At 38.8% G+C, this 12,556-nt stretch overlaps 3 protein-coding genes across 7 annotated transcripts; 2 read left to right on the top strand and 1 right to left on the bottom strand.

Moving 5' to 3' along the window:
- The first annotated feature begins 1,430 nt into the window (after positions 1 to 1,430).
- LOC117608072 (podocan) lies at positions 1,431 to 9,531 on the top strand. Of its 4 annotated transcripts, none has more exons than XM_034332615.2 (6): positions 1,431 to 1,572; positions 1,995 to 2,190; positions 2,286 to 2,444; positions 2,537 to 2,615; positions 5,784 to 6,176; positions 6,789 to 9,531. In XM_034332615.2, exons 5-6 carry the CDS (start codon positions 5,803 to 5,805, stop codon positions 8,431 to 8,433), a joined length of 2,019 nt encoding a protein of 672 aa, XP_034188506.1. In that variant the 5' UTR covers positions 1,431 to 1,572; positions 1,995 to 2,190; positions 2,286 to 2,444; positions 2,537 to 2,615; positions 5,784 to 5,802; the 3' UTR covers positions 8,434 to 9,531. The 4 variants fall into 4 exon arrangements, with proteins under 4 accessions (XP_034188506.1, XP_034188507.1, XP_034188508.1 ...); XM_034332616.2 differs by having other exon boundaries at positions 2,286 to 2,448; XM_034332617.2 differs by lacking the exons at positions 1,995 to 2,190; positions 2,286 to 2,444; positions 2,537 to 2,615 and having other exon boundaries at positions 1,434 to 1,572.
- Positions 9,532 to 10,451: 920 nt separating this feature from the next.
- Positions 10,452 to 12,342, top strand: crcp (CGRP receptor component). Its single transcript, XM_034332626.2, has 3 exons — positions 10,452 to 10,601; positions 10,688 to 10,958; positions 11,027 to 12,342. Exons 1-3 carry the CDS (start codon positions 10,594 to 10,596, stop codon positions 11,132 to 11,134), a joined length of 387 nt encoding a protein of 128 aa, XP_034188517.1. The 5' UTR covers positions 10,452 to 10,593; the 3' UTR covers positions 11,135 to 12,342.
- On the bottom strand, positions 11,178 to 12,201 carry DENR (density-regulated protein). Of its 2 annotated transcripts, none has more exons than XM_034332622.2 (5): positions 12,059 to 12,201; positions 11,874 to 11,958; positions 11,614 to 11,796; positions 11,385 to 11,524; positions 11,178 to 11,317 (listed from the first exon to the last, which is right to left on the bottom strand). In XM_034332622.2, exons 1-5 carry the CDS (start codon positions 12,158 to 12,160, stop codon positions 11,273 to 11,275), a joined length of 555 nt encoding a protein of 184 aa, XP_034188513.1. In that variant the 5' UTR covers positions 12,161 to 12,201; the 3' UTR covers positions 11,178 to 11,272. The 2 variants fall into 2 exon arrangements, with proteins under 2 accessions (XP_034188513.1, XP_034188516.1); XM_034332625.2 differs by having other exon boundaries at positions 11,614 to 11,793.
- Positions 12,343 to 12,556: the final 214 nt, after the last annotated feature.

Here is a 12,556-nt window from a genome sequence, read left to right as displayed (position 1 = left end):
CACGCATAAATCAAGGCAAATGTCAATTCAATGACCTTAAACTCCGATAATTACATTAGCGCAACATGAATAAACAGCATGATATAGCGATCAAAATTAAATGCTCACAAAGATACATCGTTAATGGATCAAATGATTATGATTCATAAATAAGTATAAAGAGTATAAAAACTCGTGACAGATATGTTTAGATAAATCATAGCTATACCGCTGTAAGTGGTTGCATATATTTTTGAAATTCTTTCTAAACGACGAATCACTTTTTCCATACGTGTGTCATTCAGGAAAACTATTGTACAGTATTTATCTAATATTTTATAAATTTTCCAACGAAAAACAATTATTAAATTTTAAAATGTACCTTCATTTCGACAGAAAATCAAGACTCGTTGAACAACACGTGTAACATTTCCGGTTGATTAAGTATGAAGTAAAGATGCACGTCATCTACCATTAAATTCCCTCTCTTGATATTATTCTCGCTATCCTGTCGTTTCATGCTGTTCAAAAAGGAAGGAATGAAGGTATGATGTGCTTGCTTTAAGAGGGAAATTAATTTCAGACGGTAATTCAAAGCCAGGGTATCGACAAACCTAATGTCAATTGCAAAATTAATCGATTCCCTCTCTGTCCCTCTTTCACTCATTTCCCGTAGAAATACGAGTGGGGTTGGCAGGTCGTTGTTCCTAGTCAAGATCATAAGATCCCTATTCCCGGCATTTCGCAATGCTGGCGTAATGCCTGACCTCCGCTTCCAATTCTTCAGAATTCGACGTGTTGCACTCATCACTCAATCACGCATTGACTACGTGAACAAACGCTTTCAAACATACGAGTGACACGTACCATATCTATGCCATATCGATTTCCCATTGTCCTGTACAGGCATTCAACACGCGTCCACCATTGTTGTATTATGACAATTAGTGGTCAAATATTACAATAAAGTATTTAGAATTATATTTACCATCGTTTAGAAAACAAACCATTTACTCGTTATCAATAAAACAAATTGCTCGCAGAGACTCAGAATGCCAGAATGTGATATATTTAAATAATTTGACGAGTAGTTAGTGTCAAAAGAAACTAGTTTTTTTTCAAACACTGTTCTGCCGGTATTCGAAAGAGCCCCATCTCTTGGTTTTCTCTTAACCTAACAAGTTGTACACCTTGAATACATATACATAACGTATATACGTATGTACAAATCGAGTTATAAACTCGCAGAAAAGAAATTCATTGCCCGGTCTGCTTCAGTAATCTCGAGTTTGTGTTATTTTGTGATTGGCAGTATTTGCTATAGTATTACGTAGGTTAAAAAAAAGCTCACACATTAAAAATATCACCTTATCTATTTATTTTACGCATTAATTAGATCTAACGTATCTTCAATTTAAATATTCTTACGAAAGCAATTGAGAACGCTAGTACGCATGCGCCATCATGTCGCCGGTGCTACTTCACTGTTAATCGTTATTCCCCGGTGTTTTATGTTACAAGTGTTATTTATGCGAATAATAAGTTCAAATCAACTGTGATTAACAAAAAAAGAAGTGGAGATCACAAGGCAAGGTATGCATTCAATAAAACGAGAAACAGTTTTTGCATATATGTGCATGATACACACGTTCTCACGTGACAAGAGGTATGAATGCGAAGTTATTACGATCAATTCTTTCATTTCTTTTTCAACGTTTGTTATCGCGTTTACAGTATATCTGATATCGTGTATAATAAGATCGCGAGACATTGTTAATTATTTCAAGATATTTCTGTAGTTTGAAAATATTAAATTTATTAGATATGCGCAGTTAATGAATAATCAATAAACACGTGTCGGATATGACACATCCAATATGATCACCGTGTTATCAAATACATATACTCAAACAACATATCTAGAAAGGAAAAGATAATATCATATTTTTTTGTTAACCTTAAAATACCCATATACGCATTAATACAGATTAATTTTATCAATAAATATGTTTTAGTGCGACGTATTTTTAAAAAGGGTTAGTTGAAGTGCGCATGCGCATGAAGTGTATACATTTTCAAGATTTCTCTTTTGAACCCTTAATTTTTCCTGAGTGAATGAAGCACATAATACACGAATGAAGAGTGAATTATTAAACTAACGAACAGATTGTGCGTTTGTTAATCAACGAGGAAACGAACAGTCAACAACAGGTAAATTTAACTTTTCGAATAAAGAGGTTAGAAAACCTCGGATCAAAACAGATCAGATTTTTGTCACGTTTACTTTTTCTTAACGGATAACGAAGCCGTACATATGTACAAGGAGGGGGATGATGCGTGTACATACAAGGCATACATACTCTAGCACGATCATATGTGAAAACGAAAAAGGAGGGAGAGAAACATAACACCCCGAGGAGACGCGCATCGCAAGCAAATACGACGCAGAAAGAACGAGAGTGCGCGTCAGTAGGTTTTACCCTGACCTCGGTCAGACAGACACGGTTTAATTTAACCGGGTCTCAGCAAACTCACAGTTCAATCTATCTTTGTCCAGTGACACGTACGAAACATCGCGACGCTCGTGATTTAACCTCATTCAGATCTGTGGAAGGAAGGATACACCATTTCCCGTGGTACGTAGAGTAAATTTTCAGTTAATAGGTCGAATTCTAAATACACCGCCGTGAATAGCGGTATTCGCGATTCCGATCAACTCGTACGCAAACCAAAGTTTTGCGGCGAATCGTTGAAATTCTTCACGTTACCGGGACCGCAAATTTTTTATTCAATGAATATTCATCCGACACTGTTCGCTGTGAAGTTCATGTAAACGTGTATTTGCGTTTTTAATACGATTTTCTGCATAGAATTTCCACAGTGCTTCAAGGTTTAACTTCATGAATTGGTAATATTGAAGAGGAACGAAATACACGTATCAAGCATGTAGCGTGATTGTATCATTTTACGAAGAAAGTAAATACGGTAAAGTGCGGCGATTTAAAGTAATAATTACCGAAAGTTTGCTGTTCTATTATCTTTAGCTCCAGCGTCGTTATTTGATTCGTGAAGAGCCATTATCTCATGAGAGATATAAAAGAGATTTGAATCAGGTGATAAAATAATTTATATGTATCCATTGATAAATGAATATATCTGTTGTTCATAAGGAAAAAATGGCTTAATTTAACTTTAACACATTATTTACATTTTTAATCATTCGCACATGATCACAAGATATTTAAACTTCCCTTAGGTAAACATTGAATACATTATATCTATAAAAAGATATACACTTTCCATGCGGATACGACCTGTCTAGAAAGAACTGGAATTACAAGTTGCACGAGGAGTACCGTATCGTCGTTTACATAATCGTGTCTCATGCGAAGAGATTAGAGTGCAAGCATAGCGTATCTTGATCACGGGGTACGTGATCGACGACGTGTTACCGACTCGGCCGGATAAAAAAAAAGATCGTCTTGCGAAACTCCGGCCTTGATGAACTTTTGGCAAAAAGAAGAACCGGATCGTTCCTTTTAAAAGCCAGTCAGATTTTCTCATAGATTCAGCTTCGAAGAGTTCTCTCTCCACCCTCGGTGTTTGAAATACCGAGGGCGAAAGCTGGCGTACATAAAGATGACGATATTTGGAAAAAAGTATGAATGTCTCCGCCCGAAGTCTGAATGCAAATGATTCGATCCCCTCTGCATGCATCGTTGCCATTGGAAATGGGGGGGAGGAAGGTTTTCTGGCTCGAATGGAATATCAAAAACGAAGGATCCGCGGCGCCAAAGGCGAGGAGACAGCGGGAAATACAACGAGGAATCGAAAGGAGAAAAATACTCTTTCGTTCCTTTGGAGGATGGTAATGGACCCAGCCGACGGGGAATCGTACGCGGAAAGGTGAAGAAACGAGAGCAGCGGAGCGTGCGATACGTATCGTTCTGGCGGAAAGCCTTCTCGAAGTTGACTACTGGCCAGAGGCGTCACTTTTCTTTGTACGCGACACCGTTGCCCGGCACGAAAACTTCCACGAATGTTATTCACCGCCGTAATGAAGACAATTGTGCTCGGGATTGAATGCCGTCGAAATTAGTTCCATTAAACCCCCGCGTTTGATCGGTGGTCCGACGATAATGGATTGACATATACGTTTGTAGGAATCACGGCCAGGTTTCCACTATGTTATTGAAAGTTGAAACCTTCGTAGTATAATTCTAATAACGAAATTATATAATGTATTATGATAGATAATCTATTCGGAGTTTGTTTCTTCTTTCAAGAGGAACGTTACCGCTCGAACAGGCGCGCCGTTTAAACTCGTGTCTCGTGCAATGGACAACGAATGCGACGATAATAACAGTTTCAAAAGAAAAGGACATTTTAAATGCCGCTTCGGTCTGTCGTTAGAAAAAGAGAAGATACTTGAAAACAACAGGAGAGAACAGCGAAGAACGCTTTACGGAAACGATTAACGATTCTGGCTCAACGACCTGTGGCGCCGTGTATTGTTGCACAAAATTACCGACCGCCAATTGCGAAGACCGTTCCTAACTGACAATTGCTCCACTTGCTTTAAACCATTAGTACTCGCCAGTTATCTTGTTGGTAATACACTACAATGAGCATCGTCGTCGTCGTAACTGGACGAAGTAAATGCCCGACGGTGGTGTTTTCTCTCATTCGCTGCATCGTATTCAATCGCAATTTGTATACTTCACGTGACGAGGCTACTAAAGCAATTGTTCACCGGCTCGTTTATTCATTAACTACTCGTCGATAATGGTCACGCCGGTGTTCGTAATTTGACCTCCAATTAAATTAGAAAATGAGCGTTTTTGTTCAGGTTCCAGCTGTAACTTGTTTACCTCTGAAATGTCACGTATGCGTTTCTTGTTTCATAAATATGGAGTGACTTTTAGACAGAATGAAAAACATTTTATAGGACAAGTCAAATATAGAATTTGTTAGATATAGGGACTATTCTATCAGTAATTTAGCTAATTAACATTAGATTGCCGGACAAATAGATTCGTCAAAATAGGTATAGTACATTTTGTGAGGGGAACAAATTAGTATTTCTATACATTTCATAATTCAATTAAAAACCAACATATGTTTTAAAAAAAATTATTTCAGTTTTTCTATATATGTATATAGCAATAAAATCGTAAATGGGTCAAATAAACTCGCTCCGGCAATCTAGTGTTAAACATTTGCCGATTGTAAAAGAATCCATATATTCATGAATGATAAGCAGGTCTGTTAATATCTCGCGTAAACTGTTGACGCGACATTTGACATGAGTTTTTTTTATCTTCAAGATAATACGACTAGAGATGGTAAAATAAAAATCTAGAATATACGTACTGCTATTTTTAATCGCACGTGCCGTTTGGTCAGACACTTACGTTGCAATAATCATAAGCTAAGCAATAGTACTGGTGTTAAAGAAATTTGCATACATATACTACTACGCTGCCATCCATGACATACTGGAGCGAAGCGATTGATTTGCAGTAAAAGTAACTTTAACAAAGTTGGGACACAATGTAGTAATTAAAAGTAGTATTTAATTGTTGATAATGTGACCATTCCTCAAGGACACCACTGATCTCTGATTTTATCGGCTTGCAAAGAATGGTCAAAATTGATAATCTAGATTTTCAGTTAAAAAGTCCAAAAAATCCATCGTTTAATAGCGTAGCTTCGCTCTAACAAGCTGTTTCATGATTAATGATTGTAAATAGATTTTTCTATTGTAAAATTAAAATTCTGATCCATGCAATGTTCTTTTCCAGATATCGAACGCAGCCCAAGATGCTAGGGCTGCTGTTACTAGTGGCACTTGGGGCATCGACGCTCGCTTATAACGGCGAACTGGTGGAGCAGGAGTGCCCCGTGGACTGCCATTGCCATTATTTTCGCGTCAACTGGGTGACCGACTGTTCCGAAAGCAATTTGACCAGCATCCCTTACGAGGAGCTTAGCCCTAATGTCTACATTCTCGATATGAATGGTAACAACATCGTGCAGGTCGGTCCGTTTCCCCATGCGATCAAGCTGAGACGTCTCCAGGTGGCGCATAACAGATTGACCGAACTGAAATACGAATCTTTCGCCGGATTAACTTATCTATTGGAAGCGGATTTCTCGTACAACGCGATCACTCATGTCGATCCGGAGGCATTCAGGTGAGGAAGCTCTCGGATATAACTCTGATTGCACTATGATAAATACTGATAAGCAGACTGATAACGTGAAAGGTAGAAAAGAATGGTGGACAAAAAAACTTTAGGAACATATTCTTAATGCTTAGAGAAGAAAAATAAGTTATATTAATATAGGGTTTCTGAGTTATTCAAGCTTTTATGCCACATCGTCCGCGAGCATCTCGATGGAATGTTTCTTGATAAATGGATAGGTAGAGGTGGACCAATTGCTTGGCCTCCACGCTCGCCAGATTTAAACCCATTGGACTTCATTCTGTGGGGTTATGTAAAGTCTTTAGTGTATTCGTCTGCGATAAATTATGTAGAAACTCTCCGCGACTGAATTGTGGCAGCTTTTCAGATACGCGCCACGCCAGGAATTTGGGAGCGTGTTCGAAGCTGAATGAAACGACGAGCTGAGGCTTGCATTGGGACAGTTGGTGGACACAAGAATTGTGGCACAAAAACTTGAATAACTAATTATCTTCTCTATGCATTAGAAAGCTATTCCTAAAATTTTGCCCTCCATTTACGAAACACCCTGTAGAATTTAAAGAATTTTGTAAAATAATCACGTGCTTGATCCTTCAACAGAGATAATCCAGGTTTCATTACCCTGGAACTGCAGCACAACCCGTTGGAAGAGGTGAAGAGTTACTTTTTAAATTCTCGCACCCTGCTCTACCTTGATTTGAATTCCTGCGGTATCCACCAGCTGAATACGCAATTTTTCGACCACACGACGAACCTGAACAAGCTCGACCTGTCCCACAATCCGCTCGGTAGCATAGAACCGGGCCCGTTCGATCATCTCACCAATTTGGAGTACCTCAAGCTGAACGCGTGCAACCTGACCCACATATCCTCGGACGCGTTTGCTCATTTGGAAAATTTACGCGAGCTGGAGATGGCGGAGAACGATCTGCGTTCGTTGAGCTGGACGAACGTGTTGGCCCCGTTGGTCCGACTGGAATACCTGAACATCAGAAACACCGGTATCACAAATTTGCCAGGCGACGCCTTCGCTAAAAACCTGTATCTCCGACAGTTAGTATTGGCAGATAATGAATTATGGCATTTGGACGTGGGAAATACTTTGGGCCACAATCTGCACAGTCTTCAATCGTTGGATCTCTCGAATTGCAACCTGCAGGATCGTTTGTCAGAGGAAGCGTTCAGGAACTCGAGCAAATTGCGCGTGCTGAACCTGAGCGGTAACCCAATGTTCGCTGCTGACCTAACCGTCGTCCTACGCCACTTGCCGAAGCTTCACAAACTTTCATTAAGCAACTGCAGCCTACGACGTCTGCCGAACGCGTTCCACGTGTTCGAGCACCTGGAGGAACTCGATATATCTCACAATCCTCTGTCGGATGCTTTCGTCAGCCTCTTGAACCCGCTCGAGTCGTTGGAATACTTAGACATGTCCTACTGTGACCTGGGTTACGTTGGAAACATGACTTTCTCTCACATGACGTCTCTGAAGAAACTGATCCTCTCAGGAAACAAATTGCATACTCTCGAAGAGGGATTGTTCGCGAATCTGACGAGATTGGAGAGTCTAGAATTGAACAACTGCGATTTGAAGATTCCCGTCGATCCAAAGGTGTTCGGCGATCGTACGAGTACGGATATAATCGAGCTGAAGCTCAGTGGAAATCCATTGGAGGTACCAGAGGATGGCGCTCTCCTTCCTGAACAATTATCCAATCTAGAGATTCTCGATCTTAGCAATTGCAACCTGGTGCATCTGAACGAGAATCTGTTCGAGAGAACGAAGAACATCACCCAGTTGAACCTATCCGGTAACAACATATCCGGCGCTGAGAATCTGGCGTGCTTGAAGAAGCTGCGCGCGTTGGAGCATCTGCAACTCAGCAACAACAATCTCACCAGCGTCGCTCCGAAAGTGTTCAGATCGAATCCACGTCTACTCAGCGTGAATCTCCTAGGGAATCCGTTCGTGTGTAACTGCACGATCGCCGACATGTGGAACTGGGCGGTACAGATCAAGAACGACCTCCACGTGTTGGTAGGCAGCCAACCGGCCAACTTCGAGACCGGTGCGGCGAAATTAAGGAAGAGCCTGACCTGCACTTACGACGAGGAAACCCATCGCAAGGTCTTGGAGAAAGCGCGCGAGAGCGGTGTTCAGCGTAGACTTAGAAAGGGTGACCTCATTCCCACTCGTACCTGGGCGAAATACGTTCGCGAGTCGAATTGCGGTCGTAGTTCATGATATAAGGTATACAGATTTCAACATCCGATACTGAACGTCTATAACGACAAGCCGCGTAGACTGAGAGCAGATCTTTAAACGTGTCTTGTCGATGACGAAGCGTACCACCCCGCATACAAAACACATACAGCACAGGTACACGCGACGAGCTCCGCGATATTGTCGGAGTGTAACTTCATTAAAATATCCCCGGCATTCAAAACATATGTGTATATCCTTCCTTCAATAGCTATACGATTTTATTTTTGTAGTAGAGATTACGATTTGGCGGTAGTACGCGCACGCTAAACATCGGGATGTTGAAATATTTTCTAACTTCGATTAACGGTACACACGTTAAGGACACGCGATCCATCGGGTTCTCTTTCTTTCTATTCTGAGCGAATCATTATCTTCGTAGAATCGATGGCGACGTCGCGCGTCCGTCTATCGTACGTGTTTCATTGTAATCAATCATTTTCATCCGCTTATGTTTATAAAACATTTGTATCATCGTGTAACGAAACGCTTAGATGCTCGAATGAAATTCGAGAATAGAATTTACAGTCTCTCGGATGGTTAACGCGTTGATTGTAACGGAAGGTGCTACGTTTTCAATGCTCGTCGGAACAATCAAAGATTAATGAATGTAAATCAACCTGATTCATACTCCGTCGACGTTTCTACGTTTGAGAATGTTAAAATGATGTTGGAAATGTTTTCGTTCTCTAAACGCAGATTCGATGCAGTCCAGGTTCAAGATTTTTCATTGTTCCGACGACGATAGCTTCGTATTTTCAATTAATCTCGTTAATTTACCTCGTCGACGAAATCAGTGCTATTCTCTTTCGCTCGGGAAAGTGCTCGTTCGTGCAAACATGCGGATACTAAAATTTAACGGAGTATGCAAACAGACGCGACGTTCTTGATTGTAATTGACGACGGTAGAACAAGGCTAGACGAGAGAGAAGAGACTGGGAAATTTACGTTAACGGTTGTCTTTAGATTCGCTGCTTCTCGCGTCCATGACGAAGTTATGAAGTTACCGAAAGTTGGACCTTCGTCGTACCTAACTGAATGTAGATTTAACGTTAAAACGAACACGGAGTCGCGTTAATTCTCAGAAGCGTGTGCTCGTGGTTAACAAAGAAACTTGCTCGCATGCTCGTGTATACATTGTACCCGTTATTTTTGTTATTACATATATACGAGCATGCGTTACATTAAGTTATGGACGTCGCCAGGTATATCCTTCTCTTTAAAAATTCATTAGTTCAAATTATTAATCCTTCACTGAGTAGAGATTAATCCTTCACTTTTTTATTTGTATTTCACAATTTTATTCATGTGATATACTTACATACTCTTTAAGGATCTAATTAATCTCACTCTATTACATTGTTACCAGTTAAGGATAGCTACTCTTATTATATTTACAAATTCTTCATCGTTTATTCGTTGTACTAGGTATATTTATTGGGTTCGAACGTTTATGTATATTTATTAAGTCTAAAGCATTTTTTGTTATTTCACTAATTAGCGATACGAGCCATAAAATTAGGTTTGCCTTTTATGCTCTTAAGAATGAGATTCTGTATCTCCCTCTTTAAACCAGAAAGTGTTCTCTGGCGGTGTTCATGTATAAATTAGGATACCCTTATGGTACTTTGATTTTCATTCTTGGACTATGCCGGGTTAGACAGTTTTTTATTTTTATGTTCGCAGTACATGTACGTTGTGTTTCTTGAAAGTACGGGTAGGTGAATCGGATTTTCAGTTTCGTTGTCACTGTTAGGGGAAACATGAATTAGATCAAGTGCCGATACGATTTCACTACATTCATGAAATGTATAAGACTGTATTTAATAAAGGAGTCATTTTTCTTGGTAAATTGAGCAAAGTGAATAATAAGCTCGATTGAAAAATCGGTTGTTAAAATAATTCATTGTGCCTAGTCGTATGACGTCGGTTTCGCGCCATTTTGATTCAAATAAAATGGAGTGAAACAAGGACAGACATTAAAATGCGAGAAAGAGGCTCTTATGCGGTTTTCCGGTCTGGTGTGGAGCAGTCGCTCTCTCTCGGTCTCTCGGTAGCCAATGCAGAGGGAGCCGTTTTCCATTCGCTTTCGACGTCGTTTCTATTATTATAAGATAACCAAATTGTAATGAAGTATTTAATATGGAAGTGTAAGTGCCTCTTTGTTTTTTTTTTATATTCATAGCAATTTTATTAATTAGAAATTGATTATAAATAATTCAAAATTTTATTTCAGTCTTAAAGAATGTTCAGCATATTTAAGCAATTATGAAGTTTTGGATATTTTGCAAAATATAAAGGCAAATAAAAAACAAAAAATGAAACAAAACCAGCTAGCAACAATAACTTATCAAACTGTAAGATATTTAGAAGAGACTCCGTGCAAGAATCAATCACCTGAGAAAATAAAAAATTTTCTGAAAGCAACGGAGCCTTTTAAGTTAACAAAGTGTGAAAAACTAACTCTTTTAAATTTATGTCCTAAAACACCACTGGAAATTCAATTGGTAATTTACTGATGATAAAAAAGTATAACATTACACGGTATAATTGAATGTATATTGTGCTTTTGTAGATTGTGGAGGACAGCGAAGATCGTTTGACAGAAGAAGAAGTAATGTCCCTGCTTCAGGTAGTGGCAACTTATTTAGGTGACGATCAGTTGGATGATAAAGATGGGTAACATGTTCTTGCACTGTAACTTTACACTTCTTAAAACAATTTATATGATATGTACATATTATATGTTATGTACATTTTATTTGTAATAAACGGAAATAGAAATAGTATAATATTAAATATAGCAGGTAAAATTGGCCCATTATCTTTTCTGATCTCCAAGATCATCTATAGAATCTTCGTCGATCTAAAAACATTAAATGGTGAAAATCATATGCTTTTTTATCCCCATTCAAAACAGCTATTACCCTTACCTGTGGCCACTTATCTGGAATCACTTCAAACAAGTCATCTTTTACATCTCCTTGTATAACTATCTCATCATCCCCTGTTACGCTTGAGCCACATGCAAAGTAATAACCAAAAAATTTGGCAGCTACTTTTAAATCTATATCTGAGAATTAAAAGCAAACTTTTGATTTAACAGCTGTGGGATTCTAGAAAAGGGTTTTAGAAAAATAAATTCTAGTAAATAAGTATTACCAAAAGTACTAAGACCAGTTACAACTGTGACCGATTTCTTTTTTCCTCTAGGTGCTCTAGATACAGTTACTAATTTTGGAACGTCTTCCTTTTTCTTTGTTTTGAGCATACCTTTACCACCACGTTTTTGTCGTTTCTTTTCATCTTCGCCTCCACCTGCCTCCGTGGTATTATCTTCCACTTCTCATTACATGAAATCATATAAAAGATGACAATATCTTGGTTTGTATAAAATTTCTATAAACGAATAATATAATTACCCAATTTAACTTTCTCAAATTCTGTTGGTAAATTTCTTTCTAGCCATTGCTTACATTTTTCATATTCTGGATAATATTCACAGTACTGTGACATAAATGGTGTTGATGATGTTCAAAGAATCCAAATACTTACACATTGTCGTACAACAGAAATTTGAAATATCGATTGTCTGATGTTGTCTTACCTCGATAGGAAGAGAACAATTTCCACAATATTGTACTTGAATCGGATAAGTGACATTAGGATCCGGTCCGAGACGCAAGTCTGGTTGTTCTTCTGCCGACATTCTTAGACGCTTAACCTTACTTTCTTATATATTACCTTATCTTAAAATCTTAATTGTTTCTTTAATTTATTCAACTCAGTCTTACGTCTTTCAGTACAGTATCTCTTTATCGTCCTGTAATATATCTTGATAATGAGATACAAACTGTTACCTATTCAAATGTATACTGCATAGGTTAAAAATTCGTTACCTAGTAAGTTTCGTTCCATCGTGTCCAAAATGTCCCCGATATTTAACAATCGTTACCAACCTGAAGGTGCTGCGATAAGAGCTAACTTCAGAACGAACTTTATCATCTGATACATCGGCATCGACCAATTACAAACGCTCACCGGATAGCAAGGGGTGGATCACGTGAGAAGAAGAACCAATCAAAGGTTCTCGTTTGATAAACTG

This window comes from Osmia lignaria, chromosome 3 (assembly GCF_051020975.1).
Source record: "Osmia lignaria lignaria isolate PbOS001 chromosome 3, iyOsmLign1, whole genome shotgun sequence".
NCBI lineage: Eukaryota > Metazoa > Arthropoda > Insecta > Hymenoptera > Megachilidae > Osmia > Osmia lignaria.
Note: the sequence above shows the minus strand (reverse complement) of the source record. Positions and strands in the feature narration are given on the sequence as shown.

Excerpts from the sequence above, each read along its gene's own strand:
- LOC117608072 (XM_034332612.2), top strand. The coding sequence starts at position 3,641 with ATGAATGTCTCCGCCCGAAGTCTGAATGCAAATGATTCGATCCCCTCT. Across the intron at positions 3,886-5,783 it reads GGGGAATCGTACGCGGAAAG|ATATCGAACGCAGCCCAAGA; the intron begins GTGAAGAAACGA and ends GTTCTTTTCCAG. Across the intron at positions 6,177-6,788 it reads GTCGATCCGGAGGCATTCAG|AGATAATCCAGGTTTCATTA; the intron begins GTGAGGAAGCTC and ends ATCCTTCAACAG.
- crcp (XM_034332626.2), top strand. Across the intron at positions 10,959-11,026 it reads CACCACTGGAAATTCAATTG|ATTGTGGAGGACAGCGAAGA; the intron begins GTAATTTACTGA and ends GTGCTTTTGTAG.
- DENR (XM_034332622.2), bottom strand. The coding sequence starts at position 12,160 with ATGTCGGCAGAAGAACAACCAGACTTGCGTCTCGGACCGGATCCTAAT. Across the intron at positions 11,797-11,873 it reads ATTTGAGAAAGTTAAATTGG|AAGTGGAAGATAATACCACG; the intron begins GTAATTATATTA and ends TCATGTAATGAG. Across the intron at positions 11,525-11,613 it reads AACTGGTCTTAGTACTTTTG|ATATAGATTTAAAAGTAGCT; the intron begins GTAATACTTATT and ends TTTAATTCTCAG.